Below are 24,888 nucleotides of genomic sequence, written 5' to 3' on the forward strand. Positions count from 1 at the left end.
CGCTCTCTACAGTTACCTGAAAGGAGGCTGTAGAGAGGTGGGGGTTGGTCTATTCTCCCACGTGCCTGGTGACAGGACGAGGGGGAATGGGCTAAAGTTGCGACAGGGGAGTTTTAGGTTGGATGTTAGGAAGTACTTCTTTACCGAAAGGGTTATTAAGCATTGGAACGGGCTGCCCAGGGAGGTGGTGGAGTCACCATCCCTGGAGGTCTTTAAAAGACGTTTAGATGTAGAGCTTGGGGATATGGTTTAGTGGAGTACTTAGTGTTAGGTCGGAGGTTGGACTCGATGATCTTGAGGTCTCTTCCAACCTAGAAAAATCTGTAAATCTGTAATTCTCCTAACAATGATGTTTAAGAAGGTGTCAATTAATGAATGATGCGTACAGTATGAAAACAGTAACAACAAAAAAATCTTCCCCTCCTAACCTTATCTTCCTGAATTTGTTCACATCTCAATGTTTGTTTTAGTATTTCTTAAAGACACATGCAATACCTAACAGCTGCATTGAAACTTGTAACAAGTCATGCAGGAATAACAGATATTGCCAGCAGATATGCTTCCCCAGAAAACAAAAGTTTTTATAATTAAGCCCTGGAAGAATGTACCAGTATAAAATTAATTTCATGAAAAAGTTGAAGTCCAAAGGCAACACTGCTCAGCAGCGATTTGCCACACTACTACACAAAGCCAAGAAAACACGCTACATGCTGAAGCTGACTACATGAAGGGGAAGTCAAATTGTGGCTTCTTACATCGTGGGCAGGTCAGGGATAAAAAAAAGCACCAGATTCAATTTACAGGGTTTTTGAACAGGTGGCACACAAGAAGGAAACAGCTAGAGTTCCCAAATACGTAGAAGCATCTGTGGGGTATTTTAAACAAACCTAAACAAGTGCTGAACATGTGGCCTTTAATAAATGCTGAGCAAGTTCCCAAAGACCTGCACTGCACAAAAACTTACCTATTTCCTTCAAACTGTTTTTACAGAATGCGTTCATTAAGAAAGTGTGAAATGCGTGTTACCAGCTCCAACAGCGTCTCAGACTATGCTGGGATACCACCTACAAGCAGACTCCCACAATTCACCGTGAGCCTAGAAGTGGAACTGCAAGTTCCCCACCACACGGTTTCCCAGTCCATCCCACCCATCTGTTTTCTGCCCATGTCCTCTGTACTTTTATTAGTAAACACCTTGCGAGTACAACTAGCAGGATGGAGAAACCAGAACTTTATATATAGCTACAGCATTTTTTCCTGTGTAAAGAAAGATGCACAGAACAAAGCAGTGAATCCACGCTTTTTTTAAAAAACAGCTTCCAAGCATAATATGAAAATCAAGTTCCTTCAAATGCAGACTAAATAGGTCAGGATTTTTTTTTTTTTGTAAGCACAGAAGTCCTTAAAACTGCATAAGGAGAAGCTGAGAAGTCAGTTATTAGCCAAAAAAAAAAAAAAAACCAGCATCAATTTTGGGAAGTGAAAACAGAGGCTGGTCCAGAAAGTACTCAGCAACAGTGAAATGTGAATCATACCTCTTTGGCTATGAAAAGACCTGACCCGGATCTGCTGGTTTTTGCACAGGCACTTACATAAAACATTAACTCAGCTGAAGATTTACAAACAAACAGAAATACAGCTAGCCCATGGCCCTCGTGTTCTGCTCACCAACGAAAAAAGTTTTTTTTTAATTCACCCACAACAGGGCTTGTGACATATACTACACACACCAGCAGCTAAGGGCCAAGACCAGAGAGACAACCAGATTGCACTCAGGCGGTCTCGATGCACTTCTGTCTCGAATCCCCTCTGCTCCTGCTGGTGATTTGCTGTGACTGACAACAGTTCTAAGGAGAGAAGCAAGGACAGCCAACGTATTTAAAGTAAGACCTACAGAAGTGCTGACTAGTTGGTTATGACCAAACAACATAGGCAGGAATCAGGACAATGATGAAATGAACTGAACCTAACTAAACTGCAAACAAAAACGCCAAGCAACAAGGGTAGCTCTCTCCTGACTCCCCTTCTTCCTCTAAATACAGACATCTACCTTTCATCTAAGACCCTATATTCAAAGCTAAGATCTTTCTTTTTCCTCCAGAAAGGAAAGAAAAGACCACTCCTCCACGCCTTATTAACAGGCGTGAGCCTAACTACAGCACTTCTCAGATTCACTTAAAGGTACTTCAAAGAGCAAGTGAAATTCTACAGCAACCATAAATATAACCGTAAGTTACAGATATTTTCACTGTCAGTCATGTCTCATTGTGCCCTGAAGAGAAGTACTAGCCACGTCCTACAGAGGGCTGCTAATGGAAGAAATGATGACACATGCGCTCATTAGAAGGCTAAAATCAGACAAATAGTCCTATAATTAGTTTTTAGTCTGCTGCTCTAACCACTTGCTCGTCTTTTCTGGGCCAAAGCATCCCATAAGGGGAAGTTGGAAGAGTTTTCTCAGAAGTACTGCATATGCACGACAAATCGCACTTGAGTCTTTCTTTTCTTTAAGGCTAACATTGTCCTTCATTGTATGGGCAACTAATACTTTTACCATTAAAAGGAAACCTTTAGTCATGTTCTTATGTTTACTTAAATTGCATTATCCCATATTTAATGCCTTAGGTATGATAATATGTTTAAGAAGGAAAAAATAAGCTGGTCAAGAAAGGTATGTGTGTAGGTATGTAATAAATAACTTCTTCATATGAGCTTTGCAAATCAGGTGGCTCACAGAGTCAACGAAGAAAAGGGAAGAGCCAAAAAGAGATTAAGCATCATATTGAAAGAAATCCACAGAATTCAAGAAGCGACCAGACAGTCTGCAGACCCCAATGACAGCAACTATTTATTAAAAACTTAGCAAGTGGTTTAAAGAGAAAAAAAAAATTAAACTCTCTACATAAAAATGAGGGGAGAGAGAACGAGTGCCTTACGTACAGCAGAAAAAAAGTCCATTCACTTCAGCCCGCAATTTCTGCCTGGGCAAGCTATTCCCAGAAGGGGAAAGTTAAAAAAAAAAAAACAGATACTAAAAACACTTAACACACACATCATCCCGTCCTGCTGCACCAGCACATGCCCGCTTGCAAGTGCCGGCTATCCTTCCAGCGAGCACAGCAGGGAGAACACCGAGCGCATGGGTACCGCTGCTTCCCCTCACTGCCCAGAGCTGTACTTTGCTGACGCAACTGATGCTGGCGCAGCCTGCTCTCTGCAGATAACAGTTAATTTTACCTATTTCCTCTGACCGCACATCACACGTTGCCCCAATCCCTGCGCTGCTACGCTGCACCTCCTATCCTCGTCCCCTCAGCCAGTGCAACCTTACCTGGCATCCAGCTGTCCAGAATTTCTTTCTTTACCTCATGTTGCAGCACCAACAGTTTGTGCTTCCACCAATTGTAACAATTACGTGTTTTTAGTGAAAAAATTTACACTTATGAGGTTCTTTTAAAGGCCATTGTTAAGGCCATGAATAACTACTATGGGAAACTTTTGATTTTATTTTGGCACTTGACAGTTCACACACACAAACAAGAGAAAAACCACCCTACTTCTTTTCCTCCGTCTTTCACTTCCCATCTTGGTTAACACCTAAGGGGTTTCTCTGCAACTTCTGAATCATTATTTCTGAGGGAAGTAAACCTTCTCCACATTTCCCAGGCTCGTCTGTCTTCATTTAGAGTGAGCAAGCTTAGGAGAGCAAACAACTCTTGATTGCAATTTCTTAATTACAATGTTGAAAATATTTATAGAAGTTTAACCTTTAAAACAAACCCAAACTAGAGAAGTGCTGTTGTGACATCCATCTCATCCTCACCTAACAGGACATTCTCTTTTCCAATTAACTTGAGGGCTGCTGAACAATACCAATCGTCCCGAGGAGCTTTTTAAAGCTTCATCTTCCTTCCCCACTGGTTCAGGGTCAAATCTTCTGTCGGTCATTTCTCTTTCTTCACAGCTCTCTTGCCGGCTTGTGATGGGATTCAGTGCAAATACAGTAAGCAGGGCATCTCCTTCCTCCTCTCCAGGAGGATGACAATCTTTATCACGTTGCTTTTCAGTATGTGCTGTCTGGATTACATGACCTAACTGCTATTCCAAAGACCTAGGATTACTAACAGACTAATTCATGTATCTCACACATAATCGACTTCGCATTTGTTCTATTAAATCCAGTCTCCAGCTCACGCCTGTCAGGAGGGCGCATGACCTAAGAGTACCACAACTGCCAATCTGGCAAGCCACATGCTTTTTTAAGCTCCTTCAAACTTCTGCCCTGTTTAGAGGTTTACTGCCACCATTCACAGATTAGGAGAGTACTTTTATGACAAAAGAATAAATCTCACGCGGTTTCTGCCAGTGAGTGAAAGGTCGCTGCTACTCTCAGTAGGATGCTTACGCCAGATTTGGTTTGGAGTCTGAAAGGCACAATTCGTGGGGCAATTCCACCTCTCTCAACAGTTTGCTCTTCCTATTCCACACCACAGAAAACCTAAAACCAACTAAGAGTCCACAGGGTTTCTTCCTAGGTGCCTTTTGTCCTCTGCAAACCAATGATTTCCACCAGGCCCCCAGCCTCCCCACTCACACGGCCCAGTCTGGCACAAGCCCCTTACGGCACACGATTTGGACAAAACCAAATGGCTTTGTAGCTCCCCCACCGAAAATGAGGCGATTCTCACAGCCCCCAGCACGCAAACTTCCGTGCTGAGAATCTGCTTATTTGCAAAACAAAAACATAAGGTCATGCTGCTTGTGCAAGAAAGATGGGAAAATAGTTAAAGAGAAAACAGAGAAAAGAGGTAGAATCTAAAGGACAACCTAATAAGCAGAATAACAGATTAATAGGCAAGAGGTATTTGAGCACATAGAAGTACAACTTGTCAGTAACAGCAAATCCTCAACTTCTGCTCATGGCATCTCACACAAACATGCAGCTGAAAGTAAGACTTTTAAACAAGTGGTGAAAAAAAGTAAAGAAAAAGCCAATTTTAGCTAGCAAAAAATATACTATGGAAAAAATGATTTAATCTTTGCATGTTATGAACATACTGCTCTAATTCCCCATTTTAGAGCAAATACAATAGGATTTTTTTTAAAAGTGATACTGTAATAGCTGCACATCAATTCAGATCATACAGCTATCACATGTATTCCTTCTGCTCTCAATTACAAGCTGCTCTCATGAGGATTAAAATTTCCATTGCTCTAACGTGAAGCTCCTCGTAAAGAATGATTATTCAAAGCAGAAATTTGCCATGCTGTAAAACAATACAAGACCATTTTGCACTTACTACGTTGGCCCAAAAGTTCAGATCTGTGTTGACTCTTATCTCTGCATGCATGCTTGAATGAGCAACAGAAAATATAAGATGTTTTTCCACACCTCGGTCCCTAAGGATGCCTAAACTGTTATATATATTGCAAACAAACAAGAGTCTAATAGCCACCAGTGCCACACCTCATCACTTTGGTATAGAACAAAAGTTTTGACTTCCTACTTAAGACCCATTGTTTAAAAATATGGGTATTTCTAGGCCAAGCAGACTTATACTTTATAGCAAAACAAGCTTATTTCACGTCCAAAGAACTGTTTCAAAAGAAAAGGAAATGCTTTCATTGTTAAACTGCAGCATTCCTATTACATGGTATCTTGAACACATACAGTTGCAAGAAACTCCCTAACTGTACTGATGAATCTACATTACTGCTACCCAACTTGAGGAACAACTCAGTTTTGCTCTGCGTTATGCTATCAAACTCCAACTCTATGGCAAGAAATGAAACAGCCCCAGATTTTCTTCTCAGACCAGAACCCATCTCCCAGCACAACTGGGCTTGGTTTTACTGGAAATCAACATCACTACAGGAAGATGCCTACTGTTTTCTAACATCAGTGAATACAACTGTGTTTACCACTAGGTCCTGAAATTACTAGCTCCCTCCCTGCCCCTCCAACTCCAAGCAGAAAACTGGCCTCAAGTTGGATTACTCCAGCGAGGGCTAAGGCCAACAGATTCCTGAGGAAAGGGCTGGCAGCAGGTTTGGCCTCAAAAATAAGCACCAGCTGCCTCTCTGCTTAGGGAACTTTCAAAGCAAGATCAGGAAGCACAGCAACCTGCCTCTAGCTCCCCCTAACATCATATTTCCACAATCTGGCACTATTTAAACTTGTCTTCCGATGTCTCTCTCTTACTGAAATCGAAACGCAGGGGTTTGATGAGGGATATCAAACCAGAGTGAACAAGAATCACTTCCTTTAGCTTCCTCTTGTACATTTAAACCCTATTTCCTAAGTCATCTGCTCTAAAGCATCAATAAAAAAGCAGTAATAAAAGTAACAGCTAACAAGTCTCCTTTCATGGGAGAGGAAAAAAAAAAAACCTGCAGCTACTTGTTTAGCAGCAATCCAGTTTTCTGTTACTTTACTTGTTTAGCCCTGCCTTTGGTATAACCACAACAATGACAAAATCTTTAAAAATACAGAAATTGAATCTCACACCATAGCCAAAAATTGGGAGCAAAGCTTGAAGGTGTAAGGTCTGTAAGAGTTATTGGTTTAAAAACAAAATAAGGGAACCCAGAAGGTGCAACGGGAGACCCCCCGGTCTCCCATGGAATTCACTGAGTCATCACAGGGCACCTCATGAGAGCAGCCCCGACGAGTCCAAATTCGTGAGACTCAACTCTTATTTTCCCATCACATTTTCAGCCTTCCCCATCCTCTCTGCTGTTCTGTTCGTGACCCTCTGTCTTGTCTCCTTACTTTTCCACTGCCCAGAGCTGCCGTCTCCCTCATTCCCAGGTCCTCCTCTCGCTGTGACGTGACGGGCGGGCAGTTCTGGGTGCAGACGGCTGTGATGCAAGGCCAGGAGCACGGCTTCTGCTCATCCCCAGCACAACGATGCGGGAGGAGGAGGAGGAGGATGGCGGGATGGCTGCTTGTGGGCAGGGGAAGGGGGCACAGCAGGTCGCAGAGCAGAGAGAGGCTGGAGGCAAAACCTCTCTGGGAGCAGCATGAACTGAAGGACAGTAACCTGGGGCTTCAAATCCTTCTTTCAAGCAGGATGTTGGATGTGCAACTGCAATATATTCTTTTTATTTGTTATTTTACACGTCTTGCTTCGTAGGAAAAAAATGCAACTTCTTGTTATGCCTTTGGCAGAACCCTAGGGCTTTTTTTTCTTCACAGTCCCTACATTTCTGCATCAGTGTTATAGAGCTATTTCAGAACAAGCCAGCCCCAACTCCGCTGCTTTTCCTCTCAGACAAGCACTTGGTGTTTGCAAGCCCCGTCATCCCGTCCCCTCAACCCTGGCACGCACCGAGGACACCAAAGCAGTGCTGATGCAGTAACTGCAGTTTCAACACAAGGGATCAAGCTGTGTCAGCTTTCTTATTATGAACACTTCTCCCTGAGCTTATCTCTACTAAAAACATAACTTGGATCGAAAAAAAAAAAAAGTCTCTCCCTCCCAACAAGCAACTTTAAGTTATGAATGTATAAATAGCTGCATCAAGGTCATTATGACAGAGCACTCTTTTTACTAATTTTTGACATGCAAATGAAATAATGTTGCAGTGAAATGAGCAAATGCTATTTTTCAACTCTCTCTGGTACCTGCAAGAGAGTGATTATAATTACAGTTTAAAAAGCAATTATTTTTGTAGTTTGGGGAAGGGTTATTCTAGCCTTTGCCTTGTTTACAGAAACATGCAAGAGTGCGATCTGTAGTCTACAGGGACATGCTTTCAACATATTTGAGAAAGGTAATGCAGAGAAGCTTTATTACAGGAATTGGATTCATCTAAGCCTACCTTCCCCCCGAGTTTGGCCAGAGCGAGAAGACGAAGAAAGAAAAGATGCATACAAGAACAAGGACCTAAATAACGAACTCACAGTGCTACAGAAAGATTTTCTAGGCTATACCAAGAGCCCTAGACTGCTTTGATTATTTACTAATCACAGTGTGACAAACCAAAAGGGCAGTTACTGTTTATCAGAGAGGGAGGGAGAAGGACAAAGAGTAACAATCAATCCACCAACACAAGATGATGCTGCTAAAACAACCCAAAAATCAGAAGTCCAAAGCCACACAAGACTACGTCTATGCCACACACAAGACCATAGAAATGGGAAGTCAGCTGAATTACTGCACCCTTGGCTCACCCTGTACTGACTGCTCTGGCTCCATTTTCCTGAGCCTACAGCAGCTCTCTGAAAGGCTGGGATGTGCTTCAAAGGGAACGTCAGTCTCTGCTGTTTAAATCTCTCTCCACTACCACATATTTGGCAAGCAAATACGAACCAGAGGGCTGCTACCACAGAATTAAGTTTAAAGCTCGAGTCCTCCCCACAATTTAAGCTGCCTCATCCAGCAAGACAGCGATACAGTAAGATATTACTGAGTTGCTAAGCCAGCATCAAATATGTCAAGCAGGACTACTTGGTGGGACTACACACTTCACTAGTTGCTGGAAAAGGGATGAAAGATGGAGTTCCCTCGCTGTATGACCGAAAGATGCTCAGCATCTGGCAAGGGGCACTCTGAACCCAGCAGTATTGGTGCTAAGTGACCATGGAAGCACTAGCTACCTTACAGTGAATTTCTGCAGGAATTTTGCATCTCCTCCTTCCCCGCTTCTTTACTGATAGGGCAATGCGTCGCTGTCCTCTTGGTGTGTTTTTTTTTCCTCCCCTCAGTTTTCACAAAGCTTTCAGTCCTTGTTTCACCTGACCTGGTATTAAACTGCTTTCACCATCAACCCAGATCACAAATCCTTTTCCAACAAAAAGCAAGATGTGTTACACCTGCACATTTCAGGCTTCTAAGCCATAACAAACAACAGCACGGCCAGCAGAAGTGAGCTGCAAGACTTGTGATGGTGTTATCACTTGACAATCAGCATAGCTGCGTAATCACTTGGGGCTTTCCAAAAACTACCCACCGGCCATGTACAGACAGAAGGCAGTATTTTGACAGTGTGCTCCAGCTGTAGAAGCTGACATTTGACAAATACAGCTATAAGATTAAAGTTGTGATTACAGATGTTATTGAATATACGACATGGTATGTTCCTTCCTGAGACACAAACCTGATCTTTCCTGATACACCTTAAAGAAAAACCACACAAGTCTGTCTCTGTTAAAGGGTGGATTACAAAGGACACACCAAATTCCAACAGCAATCTGAAGCACCGAGTCGGCTTTTTGATATGTTAGATGGTGTCCAGGTTCTCCAGGCAGGCCAAGAGCATCTCATCCCAGAGACACCCCCTCCCAACCTGTGCAGCGGCCGTAACAATGCAGCGGCTGCGGGGATCCCGAGGCAGGGAACCGGACCGTACCTTCGTGGGTAGGCTCTGGGTCGGGTGTCAGTGAGATGTCGTCCAGCTCGCGCAAGCAGAGCCATTCTCCATCCATCGACACTCGGAATTTGCAAAGATAGATGGTCTCCATGGCAGCCTGAGTGATCTTGTCTGTGGTGGGGGTTGGCATGTCGCTTTGAGGCGTCAGAGCAGACATGATGACTCAGCTGGTACAACAACAACAGGGGGGAAAAAAAAATAAAAAGAAAAGCTTTCTGAAGAAGAAAAGGAGAAATACCTTGCTAGTATAGGACAGATATGCTCAGGATCGCACAGACTGCTTTGGCCTTTTCATATATAAAGCAAGGTAAAAACGCTGCTCCTTCACGCTCGACTCTTCCTCCCTCCTTTCCACCACTGTCGTTGTCTTCAGATATGCTGAAGGCTATTGATCCTAAGCAGCCACAGAAAACCTGACTTCCGCATCAAACATGAAAAAAATTATAAACAGAAGAAAATAAGCAGGAGGAAGAAAAAGAAGGGCTTCCTCTGATGACCACCCAAACAAAAACAAAGGAAGGACAGAGAGGAGGATATCCAGGTTTGCTGAAATCAAGCTGCAGGTTCCTTTCTTCCCAGATAAGCCAGGGCAGCGAGTGCTGATAGGATTGGTTGTGCGCAGTAAGCAGGGTGTTGACCAAAATGGCTGACTAATGAACTGAACTGAAAATTCAGGCTCATGTGATCAGCTGCTCCGAGCGCAGGGCGAGCAATTCCCAGGATGCTTCGTAGAGGCTGCTGATGCAGGGACGGCAATTAGGCGCTCATCATCCGCAGCACCTCCTCGCCGGGCTCTGCCAGTCCATCCGGGAGCCAGCGCGACACGCCACACGCTACGGAGAGGCGCAGACCCGCGGCGCGAGGCACACAAAGAGGCGTTTGTATTCCTTTCACGCGCCCCGATGGCACCGGGTGAATGAAAAATAAGCACCTTTGTTTTCACAGGAGGCGCGCAAGTCGCAGCTTCATTTTAATTTTTGGTCACGCAACATTCTCAAAGGGAACTAAGATTCCTGACATATAAAAGTATTTTTAGGATGGATTTGTCATCTCAGGGAAACAATGGGGGGAAAAAAAAGACCCAGAGCTAAGCATTCCAGCGCTGTAGGATTAAGCTCTTCTAGAAGGGCACATGCACATGGAAGAACAATGAGGAAGAACAGCACAAAGAGAGGCACTCGACTCAATCTTACACTTAAAAACCTCATCTGAAAATGGGTATCTTGCTCAGGTGAGGCCCGCGAAGAGGCATTACCTCTCAGCAGGTAGAGGAAGGGGCTTCCAGTTTCTCACGAACCAGGTGAGAGCACTGCGTCGTCCTGCCGGCCCAGTCCCCTCAGTGCCCCCAGCCCCACCTCTAGGGCACAAGGAGCTGCGCTGGCCCCGAGTCAGCAGGCACCCTTCTTATTCCTAAGGTCACTGATTAACCAGGGCTCCTGACACAGCACCGTCACCCACTTGAACTGCGATATGAGGCAGTAATAAATTACTTTATCTTATTCCCGTGTGGCTCGAGGATATTGTGGAGAGCAGCTGGGTAGCATCTGAAATGGATGCCTCGTTCTCCCCCACCACACAAATCTGGTGAAAGCTGACTGTTCACCAAAAAAACAAATTGATAGAAACACGTGAACGATTAACTCAGGAGAACTTAGTTATTGGCCGTATGGTTTTTCCTTAAGAAACGCTCAAAAGGATGCGTGTCTATTTCTTAGCAATATGAAATACAATAATTGATCACAATAATTGATCGCCTGATGCAGAATTCAGAATGCCAACACACACAGACTTTTGAAAAAAAGCACCTATTCTGCCAAAAACTCATAAAACTGGCAAAAAACAGGAATCGTGGTTGCTATTTCTAACAGTCAAGAGGAAGCAGTTGCTTTCCGTGAAAACTTCCTGCTTGGTGCAGAGCATTTTGACTCAGCAACTCTTTCTCCCCATTAGACTAGAACAAAGAGCCATGCAGCATGTTATTACAGCGATGCAAAGGAGAATTATTTCACAAATGACAACAGTCCCTATTGTTCCTTCTCCCTAGGAAAGAATGGGTTTTATAATCCACGCTGACAGCATTTTAACTCGGATTGTATTTATAAATCCTTTCAACAACAATCTCTGGTTTCAGCAGTCACATTTTAATACTTTTAAAACCAGTGAAAGTTGCCATATGCAAACAGGTACAGGAGAACAGCTGTTCACTTCACTCTTGCTACCTTTTGAAAGGACCTGAACAAACAGCAAATAAATTAAACCCTTGAAAATCAACCAAATACCATAAGCTATTCCATAAGCTATTATCTGACATATCTAACTGACAGTCTAACTATTTTCCTTTGGGAAAAAAAAAAACAACACAAACAACATCAGGTGTAACCCTGCAGCTCCCATTTCACAACAAAGGTCTTCCACTGATTCAGCATTGACAAGTGACCCATATAGTGGGACCACAGTTGAAGTTTGTTTAAAAATTAACCAACTGCTCTATTTGTTTTCTTTCATGCCATTTGCTGCTTCTTAGCACGAAGAAATAAAAGAAGCCAGTCTGTCCCTTTCAGCTCAGTTGCATTTTCAGGCTCCCTTATGCAATCAATGTTCCTGCTGTAGAGACTGCATAGGGATATTTTATTAAAGAAAACGGAAGTAATTCCAAGTATTGCCCAGCTCTGAAAATTTTCAGTGTATTAGTATCTCTTACATAAAGCAGAGCTTTGGACAGAGCATACCACCTAGCAGATTTTGAACAACTGCCAGCTTAAAAGAAACAGAGCTACTTCACCTATATAAAACTTCTACTCCTTAAGGCACAAAATCATTATCATCTATGCAGATACCTAAAAACTGATTTTTTTTTTTTTTTTAAAGACAAGTACAGAATTTCTTTTTCAAGTTGATTTTTTTTTTCCTTACGGAGTTCTGATATGGGTATTTGAATAGCTAAGAACTCCTCACCTGCCCTGAGAAGATAGCAATCTCCTAGTTTTAGCACGACTGAATTCACACCCACAGAATGAAAACAGAGAACTTCGCTTTCAAACACCACTTTCAGGGTAGGCTAAAACAAGTATCAAGAATGCTTTTAAAAAAAAAAAAGTCTATATGTCAGTTACAGCACTGTTGGAAAATGAAGGATATACTCATGAAACAAGCAAACAATGTCCCCCACCCCACCACTAACAGCAACAAGCAAAAATCTCACATGAACTATCCCGTGATTTACTGACCTGACAGCCTTTTACCCCACCTGGAAATCAGGATACTAAACCTACACCCCCACCCCATCCTGTGCTTCAAAGCTACAAATCAACAAAGAATCTTATAAAGCAACAGTGTCAAATATTTGTAGGCTTCATAAAGCATTTGATAAAAATCCCCTGCAACTCCATGCTGAGCGCTCAAGCTTCAGGAAGGTTCAAAGAGTGGTCAAAAGACAGAAGAGGACCAAGGGTAAGTATAAATGAAGAGGAGGTTAGTAACACACAACCACTTTCTGAATCTCAGACAAGTCAGGCGGCTTTGACTGGTCTTACAAAATTCTAATATTAACTACGTGATGGCAAAGCAGAATAGAGGCTTGGACAGGTGACAAAATGCAGCAGTTTACAAAAACGTTTGTGTTTTAGGACTTAACCATCTGAAAGCAAACGATTCCACCAGCCAGAAGCATTTCATATCTCAGTTGTACTAGAAAATATTCCTAATTTATTCAGCTTTTGAAATGAAAATGATCTAAGCAATAAAAAACAAACAAATCCCCAAAGCACCTTTTGGACTCCAGGGGGCACCTTTGGGTGGAGTTTTACTGCCAATGCCAGGAAATCCAGCCTGCAACCAAGCTGACTTAGCATCCTTACGAGAAACCTTTCCCTGATTGCTGCGTAGAGATTGCACAGCAGCCATACAACAAAGAGGCAAAGTTGGCAATGAGATTACTGCTTCAGATGACTGCACTATTTCTAGTTATTTAAGATTGCAGGAGACCACAGAACCATAAAAAAGCCAATAGTACTATGCAAATGGGAACCACTTCTGAAGGAAACTGTTGGTAACAGCTCAGATGCACCACTGAGCTCTAAAATAGCTGCTCAGAGCATCTCGAAAAAGAGTACCATATCAGAGGTAACTTCACGCAAAAAGGATACAAATTATGATGAAACACAAGCTTTTGTATCACAGTGTAAGATGAGCGTGAATCATGAGCAAGTTCGTGCAAGTTTCTCCAAAAGCCTGTAACCTCTTTGTGGCTGCTGCACACATCAGACAGCCTGTCAGTCTGGTCCAGCAAGGCAGCTCCCACACTTCTAAGTGAAAAAAATCTGGTCTTCCTATTTTCTGCCCATGCTCTTTCCTGATACACAGAAACCTCTTCCTGGCAGACCTATGAACATGACTCCTCCTCTCGTGCCACCTCTCTTTCAGGCTGTTTCTGACACTTCTGCCAGCACAGACACACACGCATACCTCACCTAACTGTGGCACTTTGAACGCTGCATGCCAAAAAAACACAAACAGGCAAAAGACAATGTAATGAGCTGGAAACCAGCAACAGAATTTCTCAGCTCCCTGAACACGCGATAAACTTTGTTTTCTACCTACTGGGAAGTAGAGATATTTAAGGATTTAAATACTTGACATAGCTGAGGGTACAATTAAGTAACAGGAAAGAAAAGTCTACTTGAAGTATTGTATCTGTCGGGCTTTGAGTGGGAGCAAGGAACTTTGTTGTTTTTTTCCCTCCTCAAAGACAGCACGATCAAGTTGCTTTTATAGCATTTAAGTCTTCCGAGGATTCACTACAGCTCAGCATGTTTAAGTAAGTCTCCCTCTTGTTCTCTGTCTGGAACCATCTGTATCAAAAAAAGCAGGTGCTGCTGGCATTAAAAGCTTTTGCAGTCTCCTTCCCTTAGCAGCTCTCATCTTGACCTGACATTTGCCATCATCTCACCCCTCTCACCTTGTAAATAAAACTTGGATAAGAAGGAGAAAAATCAGTCCTGGAAAAACAGGAAAAAAAAGAAAGCACGAGACAAAGTTGATACAGAAAATAATAGTTATAACAGTAAGAGTGATAACTACTCTTACAAGTTCATTCTTTGTCACCACAAATGTTAGTTGCTGGGCTTCACATCACCGGCACCACACAGCTTGCTCCACCGCCCTGGTAGCACGAGGGTGATGCTGCTGCCTGGGCACGAATAATGCTTTAGTTGGTTTCTACCCATGGAAGCAACAGTCGTACACAGAATCCCGTGAGGCCACCGCTCCCCACGAGAACCCTAACGGAGCTACAAAGGCTGCAGCTACTTCACCAATAGCAAATATGCTCTTCTAAAATTTTCAAATATGAAATTAAACAGCTCTACAGGCCCCTTCTACCCTGCAGAGATACCTCTCTCAAGAGAACAGTTACATGACTGCGTCATGACAGGAAATAAAAAGACTACCTCAAATAAACCTCCAAAACATCCTGCACTACTGACTTTTCAGGGAGTTGATCACTGCCTTCACTGTAAGAGGCTAATGTCAATAAAGAGTAATTACTTTCATTACTATTTGTGGAAATGACAGGCTTCAGGGCACTGAAGGAAGGAACTCATGATCTGGCAGGAACCGTCTTTCACTTAAAACTCTCCTTTCACTTTACAGCTATGTAGGGAGGGATTAAGCATTCACAGAGTACATCACGTTTTCTTAACACAGGCACATCATGCAAAAAAAAATTTCTTCACACTCCCCGGTTTATCTCAACTCCAAAAATAACTAAAGCACTGAAGAATCAAGGGAAGCAGACATGAACAATCACTTCAGGTACTATTGCAGAGCAAAGAAAAGCAGACCAAAAATAGTCGATGCTAAGCAGTCACATGCTATTGCAACATGAACTCACAACGTTTGAGAAGAGCCCGTGAAACAGGCCAACGGGTTTCCCCAGTAACACAAGCAGGACAATCTTGATAGCCCGGCCATCACTAATGACACCACACCTCAAGGCTGCAGAGTAACAGCCATCTAGAGCAGATGCAGCAAGCGATGACACCTGCAAGGCCAGGTACTCTACAGGTAGCTGAGACTCAGTTCAGCACTCAAACACACAAAATGCTTTCTGTTGCAGAGCTGAGCTCTACCCACTGCTTTAACATCAGTCCCGAAGCAGCAAGCAAACAAGCGAAACTCTGCAGCAGGATCCATTGCTCCTGCTGCTCAGCGATGAGCAAATGAGAGCTGCTGTTTCAGAGACATGAGAACCAAAAAAAAAAAAAAAAAAAACCACCCACAGAACAACAGGCATGATGAAAAAGTTGATTTGCAGACAGGACACCCCCCAGGAGAAACAGATCAGAGTCCATGACACTGTGCAAATGGCTTATGATTCCTGTTCCCTTCATACCCAGCTGTGTCAGTCGCTGAGCAGGCTTCGACACGATATTGCACAGGCAGATATTACCTCTGAGATAAGAATGAGCAAGGGAGACTCCAGATATATTTTACAATGCTTTTTTCCACATAGTCTATATGAATATCCGCTGCAGAGTAACACCAACACAAGGGATAAAGCATTGCTCAGCTGATGAGTGTGTACACTAACTCCTTGTGATCTTGAACAAACGTGCCTCAGCCTCACCACATCTACGCAGAACCCCTCCTAGAAAGGTACTAGAACAATTAAGCAGTTTGAACAGTACAAGCACGATAGCAAAGACTAAATAAATATTTTTAAACCCTTCAGAGAATTCTTTTCTCTGTCACGAATAGCTCACTCCCTTGCACGCACATCACACAGCTACAGAGTGTGAAGATTTCCTGATTAGTAGACACTTTTTAAAAATATCTTGGTTTTGAGAGGAAGTTAACAGTTGAAAATGACGAGTCAGGAGGGAGGGATACTTAGTCCGCAGAAAGAGATCTGCGACCAGAGAGAGCCCTTCATATAACTAAGAACAAAGGTGGGTCACTTCACCTGCTCTTTACATTACAGAAATTAATTTATCTCACTGGTTATAGCTTTGCTGACTAATAGTTTAAATAATGTACATTACCTTCAGAAGGAGTAAAACCCAACGAAGATACCTTCCCCCAAATCATCAGCTATTGTGTGAGTGAATACACACCTGAGATGCAGCCAGAAGGAAATAAAACAAAGGTAAAAAGCTGTCACCCATGCCCAGGCACAAGCCCAGAAGATGACAAAGCTACAGGCAATTTTCAAGATGGATGGATAAGGGAAAATCTCTGCTATACGCACCCCTATGCATAGTTTTTGTTTCTAAAACACACCCATTTCGCACTATTTCAGTTTATCCAAATGCACTGCAAGAACATCATAAAGATCACGGTGAAGCTGAAAACAGCTTCCCACCCAGCACACCCCACAGGAGAGAGCACACGTAGCAAAACACTTTGGCCTCGCCTGGCACCCAGAACAAATACCCTCTGCCCCAGCACAAGGAGGAAGCCCCAGTGGGTGTTTTCCATCTCCTAACCACATTGTGAGGCAGGGCTGAGCTGTTAGGCTTCAAAGAACTATTAACATTGGAAAAGACCTCCAAGATCATCTGGTCCAACCACCCCCCTACCACCAATGTCACCCACTAAACCATGTCCCTAAGCACCACGTCCAACCTTTCCTTGAACCCCCCCAGGGACGGTGACTCCACCACCTCCCTGGGCAACCCGTCCCAATGCCTGACTGCTCTTTCTGAGAAGAAATGTCTCCTCATTTCCATACTGAACCTCCCCTGGCGCAACTTGAGGCCATTCCCTTTAGCCCTGTCGCTGGTTACCTGTGAGAAGAGGCTCCCCACGGCTGCACAGCTCTCAGAGGAACGGTCCCGAAAGGAGAGAAGACCCCACGAACGTGTCTCCAGAGCAGTGCTCTGGCTGCGTTTGGGGTGCAGCACACCTCCCCTAACCGGAGGCACACACGTGTGCTGCCTGGGGAGCGGCGATGCCACGACGGCACCTCCCCAACCCCACTCCCCGCAACCCCGCCAGCTCAGGGGGCGCTCAGGGGGGGACCCCCCGCTCCCTACACCCCCAGCACCCCGATCCACGCCGGCTCGGGAGGGAGGAGGGCAAAAGGGAGGCTCCCGGCCCCGAGGCTACTCACGGGCGCCGGCGGCTCCCTCCGGCCCCGGGTAGCTCAGCAGCAGCACGGGCAGGGCGGCCCCGCCGCGGGGCGCCGGGGGTCTCCACACGCTGGGCGGCGCGGCGGCGCCTCCATGGCCGGGGTAGAGGAGGAAGAAAGGCGGCGAGGCTGGGGGCGGCGAGGCTGGGGGCGCCTCATCCTCTTCTGCCGCCGCCGGGCCGGGCTCGTCCCGCTGCTCCATGGCGGGGGGCAGCTCCCCGCCGCCCCCGTCCCGGCAACTTTCGGCCACAAGCGGCGCCCGCTCCGCCTCCGCCATCGCCGCCCCGGGCCGCGGCTCCGCCCCGGTGGGGAAGCTGGGCCTGTGCCGGCCTCCGGCCTCCGCCCACGACCGGGCCCGGCGGGTGGTGGCGGCGAGCCCGGCTGCTGTGCCGCCCCCTTTCCCCTCGAGTAGGGGTAGGGGGAATGGCCTAGGAGTAGGGGGAACGGCCTCAAGTTGCGCCAGGGGAGGTTCAGGGTGGAAATGAGGAGACATTTCCTCTCACAAAGAGCAGTCAGGCACTGGGACGGGTTGCCCAGGGGGGTGGTGGAGTCACTGTCCTTACGGGTGTTTAAGGAAAGGTTGGACGTGGTGCTTGGGGACATGGTTTAGTGGGTGACAGTGGTAGTGAGGGGACTGTTGGACCAGAAGATCTTGGAGGGCTTTTCCAATGTTAATGACTCCGTGATTCTAAATCCCCACGTCCCCACCACAGGAGGCGGTCACAGAAGCCAGGCTGTGGCTATGGCACGAAGCAGGCAGCCCCAGCCTCCCAGATAAAACACCGCTGCCCTGCTAGGGACAGCTGTGGTTCAAAACGAGCCACTGCCCCTTCCACCTGCATTCCCCATGTAGCTGGCAAGTGAGCGGCAAAGAATGGAGAAAGCAGCCTGCGGAGGTGCAGGGCTGCCTCAGCTGCTGCAGTTCACTGGGCTACGAGCTTCATGGGGAAACGTGGATTTTAATCTGTGGAAATGCACATTTTAATCTGGGGAAACAATCTCCAGGAAGTCAGGTACCCACATGTGTTAACTTATCTGTAAAGTCAAGCCATTCCCCTACCTCTTGCCTCCCCCTCGCTTTCCGGAGTGCAAGATCTCACTGACAACAGCATTTTCAGATCCTTTGACAAGAGGTGACAACACAAACTCCAAATACAGTCTTTACCATTAAAACAAACACATTGGTGGTACCCCATAGGAATCTCACCTCAAAGACAGCCTTTAGAAAGGCAGCAATAAAGAATTTTCATTCAGGCAGGGCTTTAAATGCGGACCACAGTGTTGTCAGCAGAGGGAGAATGCCAATCTGCCAGTTTTTAAAGAATATCCTGTTTATTCAGTATACTTAGGTCAGACTGAAACAGGCTGCTTTTTTTTTTTTTTTTTTTTTTTAATCTCACATAACAGTTGCAAAACCGAAGCTGAAAAGGCAACTGATTGCTGGAGACTTTTCTGTAGCGCTGCCCCAAGTCATGCAATATGTTGCAGCTAATTTAACAGATGCTTTAATCCCTTTCAGAAATCCAAACGTTTGGTTTTGAGATTTGTATTTGCCAGTGCTAGCGAGAGCAAAATCATGTCCAAACTGTTGCTGATAGCAAACAATGGGAGACAACTATGAAAGCCTTGACAAAATTAAAGCAGTAGCAAATGTACTTCCTTCTGAGTTATTGAATACATTTTCCTTACCCTGCACAAACAGAAATTTTACATTGTGACACAGAAAGCACTGTCCAACTCTCTGCCCTTGGATTTTTTCAGTTCCAGCTTCCAAAGGCAAGCCAGGCTTACTCTGGATGCAACTACTGGAAGAAGGAAAAACAAAACACAAAACAGTGTTAGCCATGAACTTGCTCCACTTATTTTCCTAACCATGATCCGTGATACCTCCCCATCTTTCACATGCATCTGTTTTAACAGGGGTCTTCAAAATCTATTTACCATCAGGGATTTCCTTTCAGCACTAAACATCTACTAAACGTTTCTTAGAGCAATGCTACGGTGTTCCCCCTCCCATGGCATTTATAATCACAGCCTTCCCATGATTACTCATACATAAAACCATACTGGAAAGAACTATTTATGGCTTCGTCCAGTTTCTGAACCAACCAACTGAACAAAATGCCATGTTTAATCTTCATTAAAACGAGTTGGTGCCGCAGACCTGGGAGATGAGCTGGGCCATCTGCTGGCTGCCTGCGGTGGGCACGCTGACACGCCGCACTTGCCCTTGCCTTTAGCTTTAATCTCGACGTTTCTGGAAAGCGAGCCTGTAATTGCACCATAACATATATCCCTTATTTATTGCTCAGATGGAAGCTGCCAGAATTTTGCTTGCCAGCTGCCTAAAGCTTTTCGAGGGAACACAAAACCACCTCGGATACTTGCAGCTTGCCTGCCTGTCTGCGGAAGCGCGTCAGCCCCTCATTTTTGCACAAAGTGCGAAACGTGCACGAGCAGATGCTGTAGTAATGAGATCAGTTAGCATCTCTGCGGGATGTTTTTCACATCCCGTGTGATGCCTGCCAGGAAACACCGCTCCTCTCTTGAAAAACCACCTGAGCTGCTTTTTCCCCAGCACATAAGCTTTCACTGGCCAAAAGCGTAGCTCAGCATCATCACTAGTGGCCTCCATCATGATCCCAATGCAGAATTAATAGAAATGGTTTCGTTTTGGGAAAAGCACCAGTTCCCTCCTTGGTAAGGCTTAGGCTAGTTTCTCATTTTGGAGCAGACTTGTTATGTTTCACATGACTACCCACTCATAGCCATGCATTTTTCTCTGGGAGCAGCAAGCAGCGAATGCTGTTGATTGCAGCTCACAGTACGAGAGAGCAAGCACCCGGGAAGAATGTCTTCATCCCCAAGGCCAACAGGTTATACTTCTCGCCTGAGGCCATCTGGTCAGACAGGGCATCGCTCAAATGAAAAGGCATTTTCAGTGACCTCTTCAAGCAAGCCATGCATTTGCCTGTGTGATGCTCTTGCAGAACAAGGGTTTGACATGTGCCTCTTAGACCCAGCTTCCCCAGAGAAGCCAGCCGCAGGGCCTCAGACAACAATTTTCACCTTCTAGCAGTCGATGCTGGGACTTTGGGATGTGAGAAATGAATCCTGACCCTTGCAATCACCTCCACCCTTTCCTCTCCCCATGTAGAGACCTCCTACCAGCACAGACAAGACCAGCACTGACCAGAAACACCAAATTCTTCTTCTCTGCTGCCATCAGCACTCCTCAGGCGCTTACAGTAGTTTCTACTACCCCTTGCCGTGCAAAATGCCTTGGCTCTGCAGGCAGGCAAAGACCTCCCGGTCAATTGCATGGAGGGGATCAATTCACAGTGAGCTGGTTTCTATGGAGCAGGGGTTTATTGCTTTCCGTATTTTTTTAAAGCAGTGTTTAACTGCTGTTTGGCCTACGAACAGCAGGGGGCAAACGAGTACAGGACCATTAAAGTCAGCAGAACTTGTCATTTCAACATTTAGCCGGGTGCATTCTTATGCTGAACTGAGTTCTTTCCGAAATTGGGACATACAAAGGCTACAAAAAGCCTCCCTACTTCAATTCCCATCTGTCCAGCCTATGTTTGTTCTTTTTTCACCTCTCCCTTTAAGAATCAGCTTTAAAAGTTAACAAAACTGTCTCCAGTCAGCAATCAAGAATGTTCCTGGCAGGAAAAGGCTTAGGATAGAAAGGTTTGCAACAAACGCTATGGAAGCACTTTTCATGTGCAGAAAACAAGCAGTGTCTGCATGTTTTAAGTAAAGTGCCTAGCCTGTTGCAGGTTCACCACTACACATTCATATTTTGGCTTCCCTGAGACTATCGCAATAAACACTAGCTACACTGGTGCTTCCATAACAGGAAATGGTTGTTACTAACTAGACAACTGTCCCCCTTAAGGGAGTTCACGTGGCAAACAGACAAGAGTGCCTCTCAGGTGGTACTGGTACCCAAATAAGATGCGGGCTCACTGAAGCAGATCGCAGCCACATATGCACGTCTTACCTCAAGACAGTGTGACACTTGTAAGCTTCACGAGCAAGAAATCAGTCACTCCTCCTTCATGTGAACTGAAAGTGCCCCCATCAGTTCCCAGCAAGAATTTATTTCAGTGCCAGGTTAGATGTGTTTTCCCACCAGAGGGAAGTAATCAAAACACGTTGAAAATTTACCTTCAAAGTGCAGGCTACGTTATGTCTTACCAACTTGTCCTGCAGCAATGCCATGTTAAACATACAACTGTGTAACAATTAGGAAATTTATCATAGATGAAGTTAATGTATTCATCATAGGTAAGTAACTATGCAATCCAGAAGTGTCCTTGCTTTGCCTCTCACTGAATTCAGGAGCAGGTGAAATAGCATCTCAGCCATCTGGGATTTAGCTAACAGCTTCCTGCTTCGCTACTAAATTAAAATGATTTAGGAGGGTAAGAACAGTTGATTCTTACACGTATGAACACAAGGATGAGTTAATCAGAGCACGAACTAGAGGAAATACCACAACCATGTGTCTGTAACCCTACACAGTAAAAAGAATGTAAGAGGACAAGGCCATAAGGAGGAGGTAGTGGTGACAGCTGCACAAATCCCATTCTCACCCCACCCTCGGCAGGATGCCCCCTTCCTTCCCCCTCTGCTCTCATCCCACCTGGCCCATTCCCTTCCCCTCACCTGACACACCCCTTGTAGCCTCTCAAAGCCGGTATTTACAGCACAGAAAAACAAGCAAACAAAAAAAAAATCAAAGAAAAAAATCCCACTTAAAGATGAAAACCACACATTCTTTAACAAAAATTTTATTGCATTCAAAACTGTTACTTGCAGCTCTCTGAAACAGAGAAAAATAAATTTCACTGAAGCTTTCTGCTTTTCTTAACCCCAGCACGAATGCCGGACAGCTCCCCGCCGTATCGGTGCATCTCTGTCCGAACTTCACGGACCTGGCCCTTCCGGCGAATCTTGGCCCGCCGAAACTTCTCCCGGTGCTTGACCCTGGGGTTGCGATCAATCTTCTTCCTCCTGGGGGTGAGGCCTTTGTTCTTGATCATCTGATAGGTCACGCCTCTCTTTTTATTTGGATCCTCATCCTCCAACGGTTCTTCTTCGAGCATGTCCTGGTCTTCCGTTCTCTTCCTCTTGAGTTTCAGCTTATCCTCCATCAGCTTATAGTATTTCAGGGCAGCCTCTTCATCCAGGTCAGACTTGTCTGCCTGTTCCTCAGCAGCAAGACGGCCGTTAGCAAGTGCAGAAGCACGTTTTGGTTTGTTTTTCCTGGCAGCCAGATATAGAAGCGCCGGAAACTTCTTCTGCTCTCGCAGTTTTTCTTCCTTCTTATCATAATAGTTCCTCAGGAGCAGGCGAACCTGCGAGGATAACCTCTGGTCTATCACAGCCAGGTCATTGATGATATTTCTGTAAGCGACCAACCGCTCAATGACGGGGTGACTGTGAGCTGGCATTCTCTTTGACTTTAAAACCAAATAGAAACTGATATTGACGCAGTAATTCAGGTAGATCCGATACTTCATCTGCAGATAGCGGCTGCCCTTCCCCTGAGGGATAACGCCGCTTCTGACCATTTCCAGCAGTGGCTGCAGCTCATCTTTGAGCTCCATCAGCTTGACTTCAAAGTCCTCAATCAGATGCAGGAGCTCAGGGGACTCCTGCTTCAGTAGCTTCAGCTGCTCCTTCTTGGAAAGGGCCTGCAAATCCTTGGCAATCTTCTGCCCCTTGCTGTCGTGGGTCTTCTGCTGCCCCGTCATGTAGCCCTGGATCACATCCAGCCCATAATCATCCTCCCCCAGGTCCTGCACCAACCGCCTCTGGATGACTTGAGCCTCCTGCTCCTCTTCCTCCTCCTCAGCATCGACCTCTTGCTGGCTACGCTTGCCCTTGGCCTGGCCGTCGCTCCCATAGTCCGTGTCGTAGTAGAGCTGCTTGCGGTGGCCCCAGGACAGCTCGTGGGGGAGCTTGGTGTCCTTGCTGCGCTCTTCCAAGTCGCTTTCCATGGACAGGTCCTCATCTTCATCCTCCTCATCCTCCTCTGCGCTGCGATCCACATAGAACTCAGCTCCCTCCTTCTCTTCCTCACCACCGTCACCCTCCTCCTCCTCCTCCTCCAGCTGCAGCCCCAGCACTTCTTCCTCCTCTTCCTCCTCCTCCTCCTCCTCGTCCTCCTCCGGCAGCTGCAGCCCCAGCACCTCCTTCTCCTCCTCCTCCTCCTCCTCGTCCTCCTCCGGCAGCTGCAGCCCCAGCACCTCCTCCTCCTCCTCCTCCTCGCTCTCCCCGGCCTCCTCCCCGCTCTCCAAGGCCGCCATCACCGCCTGGAACTGCGCCTCGTGGAAATCCTCCACCTCGTCCCCCAGCCCCTCGGGCCCTACGTCCCCGCGGGGCACCACCACCTCCTCCTCCTCGTCCTCCTCCTCCTCGCCTCCATCGCGGCCGGCGGGTTGCGGCGGGGGCCGCAGGACGGTGCCGCGCCGCGTCCTCATGGCGCCGCCGCTGCCGGCTCAGGCCCGGCCTCCACCGCCCCTTCCGCTCCGCTGCCGCTCCCGTTCCCCTCCGCTCCTCGGCCCCCGGCGCGGTGGTTCCCCCTCGGCCTGTGCACGCTCGCGTGGGTTTGAACGCAGCTGGCCGTCCAAAAGTGTTTGGTTTTTTTTTTAGCTTAGCTGATGGGTACGCGAAATGGTGCCAGATGTGAGCTTATTGTGCCATCTGCGCGCTTATTAACGGAAATTTCTCGTTACTTCCCCACAGCCAGGCCAAAGTTTCAGGGAGAAGTGCTTGAAAACCTCCCCTGAGCTATGTGTATTATCTCTCCAGCTCTTCACCCTCACTAAATTGCTTCTCTGCCAGAATTTGGGCATCTCCTGGTAGTAAGCATTGCTGGGGCTGTTCGAGCAGCACCCATGCTCCTTGGATCACCCTTCATATGCCAGCGAATCCAAGGGGGGCATCAGTAAAGGAGCAGTGTGGATTTTCAGCAGCAGGGAAGCCCTCATCAGGAGGGTTTTTCAGGTTGTCTATACTCCTTCAAACTTACATTCACGTCCTGGATGGCTGCCTGTTTGTTTCTGGCATCAGGCATGGAGGGCCTGGCCCGGCCTCCCCCAGCTTTCCACTGGGAAAATCGAATTAATACCAAGCCACATGGAAGCGGTCTGTTTGGAAGTAATGCGGACAGCCACGTCACAAGAGTAGAGGGAGTAAGTAAAGAGTTTGCGGTAAAGAGTTCAGTATGATCTGACACCCCCCCCGCCCCGAGTCTGATAAATTTGGCAGCCACACAATCCCAGGAAGAGAAGTTCTGTGCAGAAGCAGCGCAGGTGCTTTTTTCTAGCCACAAAACAGGTGCAGTTTTATTTATAAATAGTCATGTC

At 46.0% G+C, this 24,888-nt stretch overlaps 2 protein-coding genes across 9 annotated transcripts in view; both read right to left on the minus strand.

Annotated features, from left to right (window-relative positions):
* RUFY3 (RUN and FYVE domain containing 3) overlaps window positions 1-17,889 on the minus strand; it is a 60,073-nt gene extending 42,184 nt beyond the window's left edge. For 2 of the 8 annotated variants that reach the window (XM_083835264.1, XM_083835270.1), the window contains exon 1: window positions 9,355-10,293. In XM_083835264.1, coding sequence (XP_083691390.1) covers window positions 9,355-9,532 — 178 coding nt within the window. In that variant the 5' untranslated portion in view covers window positions 9,533-10,293. Of the gene's footprint in view, window positions 1-9,354; window positions 10,342-17,159; window positions 17,364-17,485 lie in introns of those variants that run through there. The other 6 variants (XM_083835263.1, XM_083835268.1, XM_083835265.1 and 3 more) reach the window with 6 other exon arrangements.
* A 4,398-nt stretch (window positions 17,890-22,287) lies between these two features.
* On the minus strand, window positions 22,288-24,052 carry UTP3 (UTP3 small subunit processome component). Its single transcript, XM_083835273.1, has one exon. The coding sequence runs from the start codon at window positions 23,998-24,000 to the stop codon at window positions 22,360-22,362; it is 1,641 nt and encodes a 546-aa protein (XP_083691399.1). The 5' UTR covers window positions 24,001-24,052; the 3' UTR covers window positions 22,288-22,359.
* Window positions 24,053-24,888: the final 836 nt, after the last annotated feature.

Source organism: Anser anser (genome assembly GCF_964211835.1).
Source record: "Anser anser genome assembly, chromosome: 4".
NCBI lineage: Eukaryota > Metazoa > Chordata > Aves > Anseriformes > Anatidae > Anser > Anser anser.

Excerpts from the sequence above, each read along its gene's own strand:
- UTP3 (XM_083835273.1), bottom strand. The coding sequence starts at position 24,000 with ATGAGGACGCGGCGCGGCACCGTCCTGCGGCCCCCGCCGCAACCCGCC.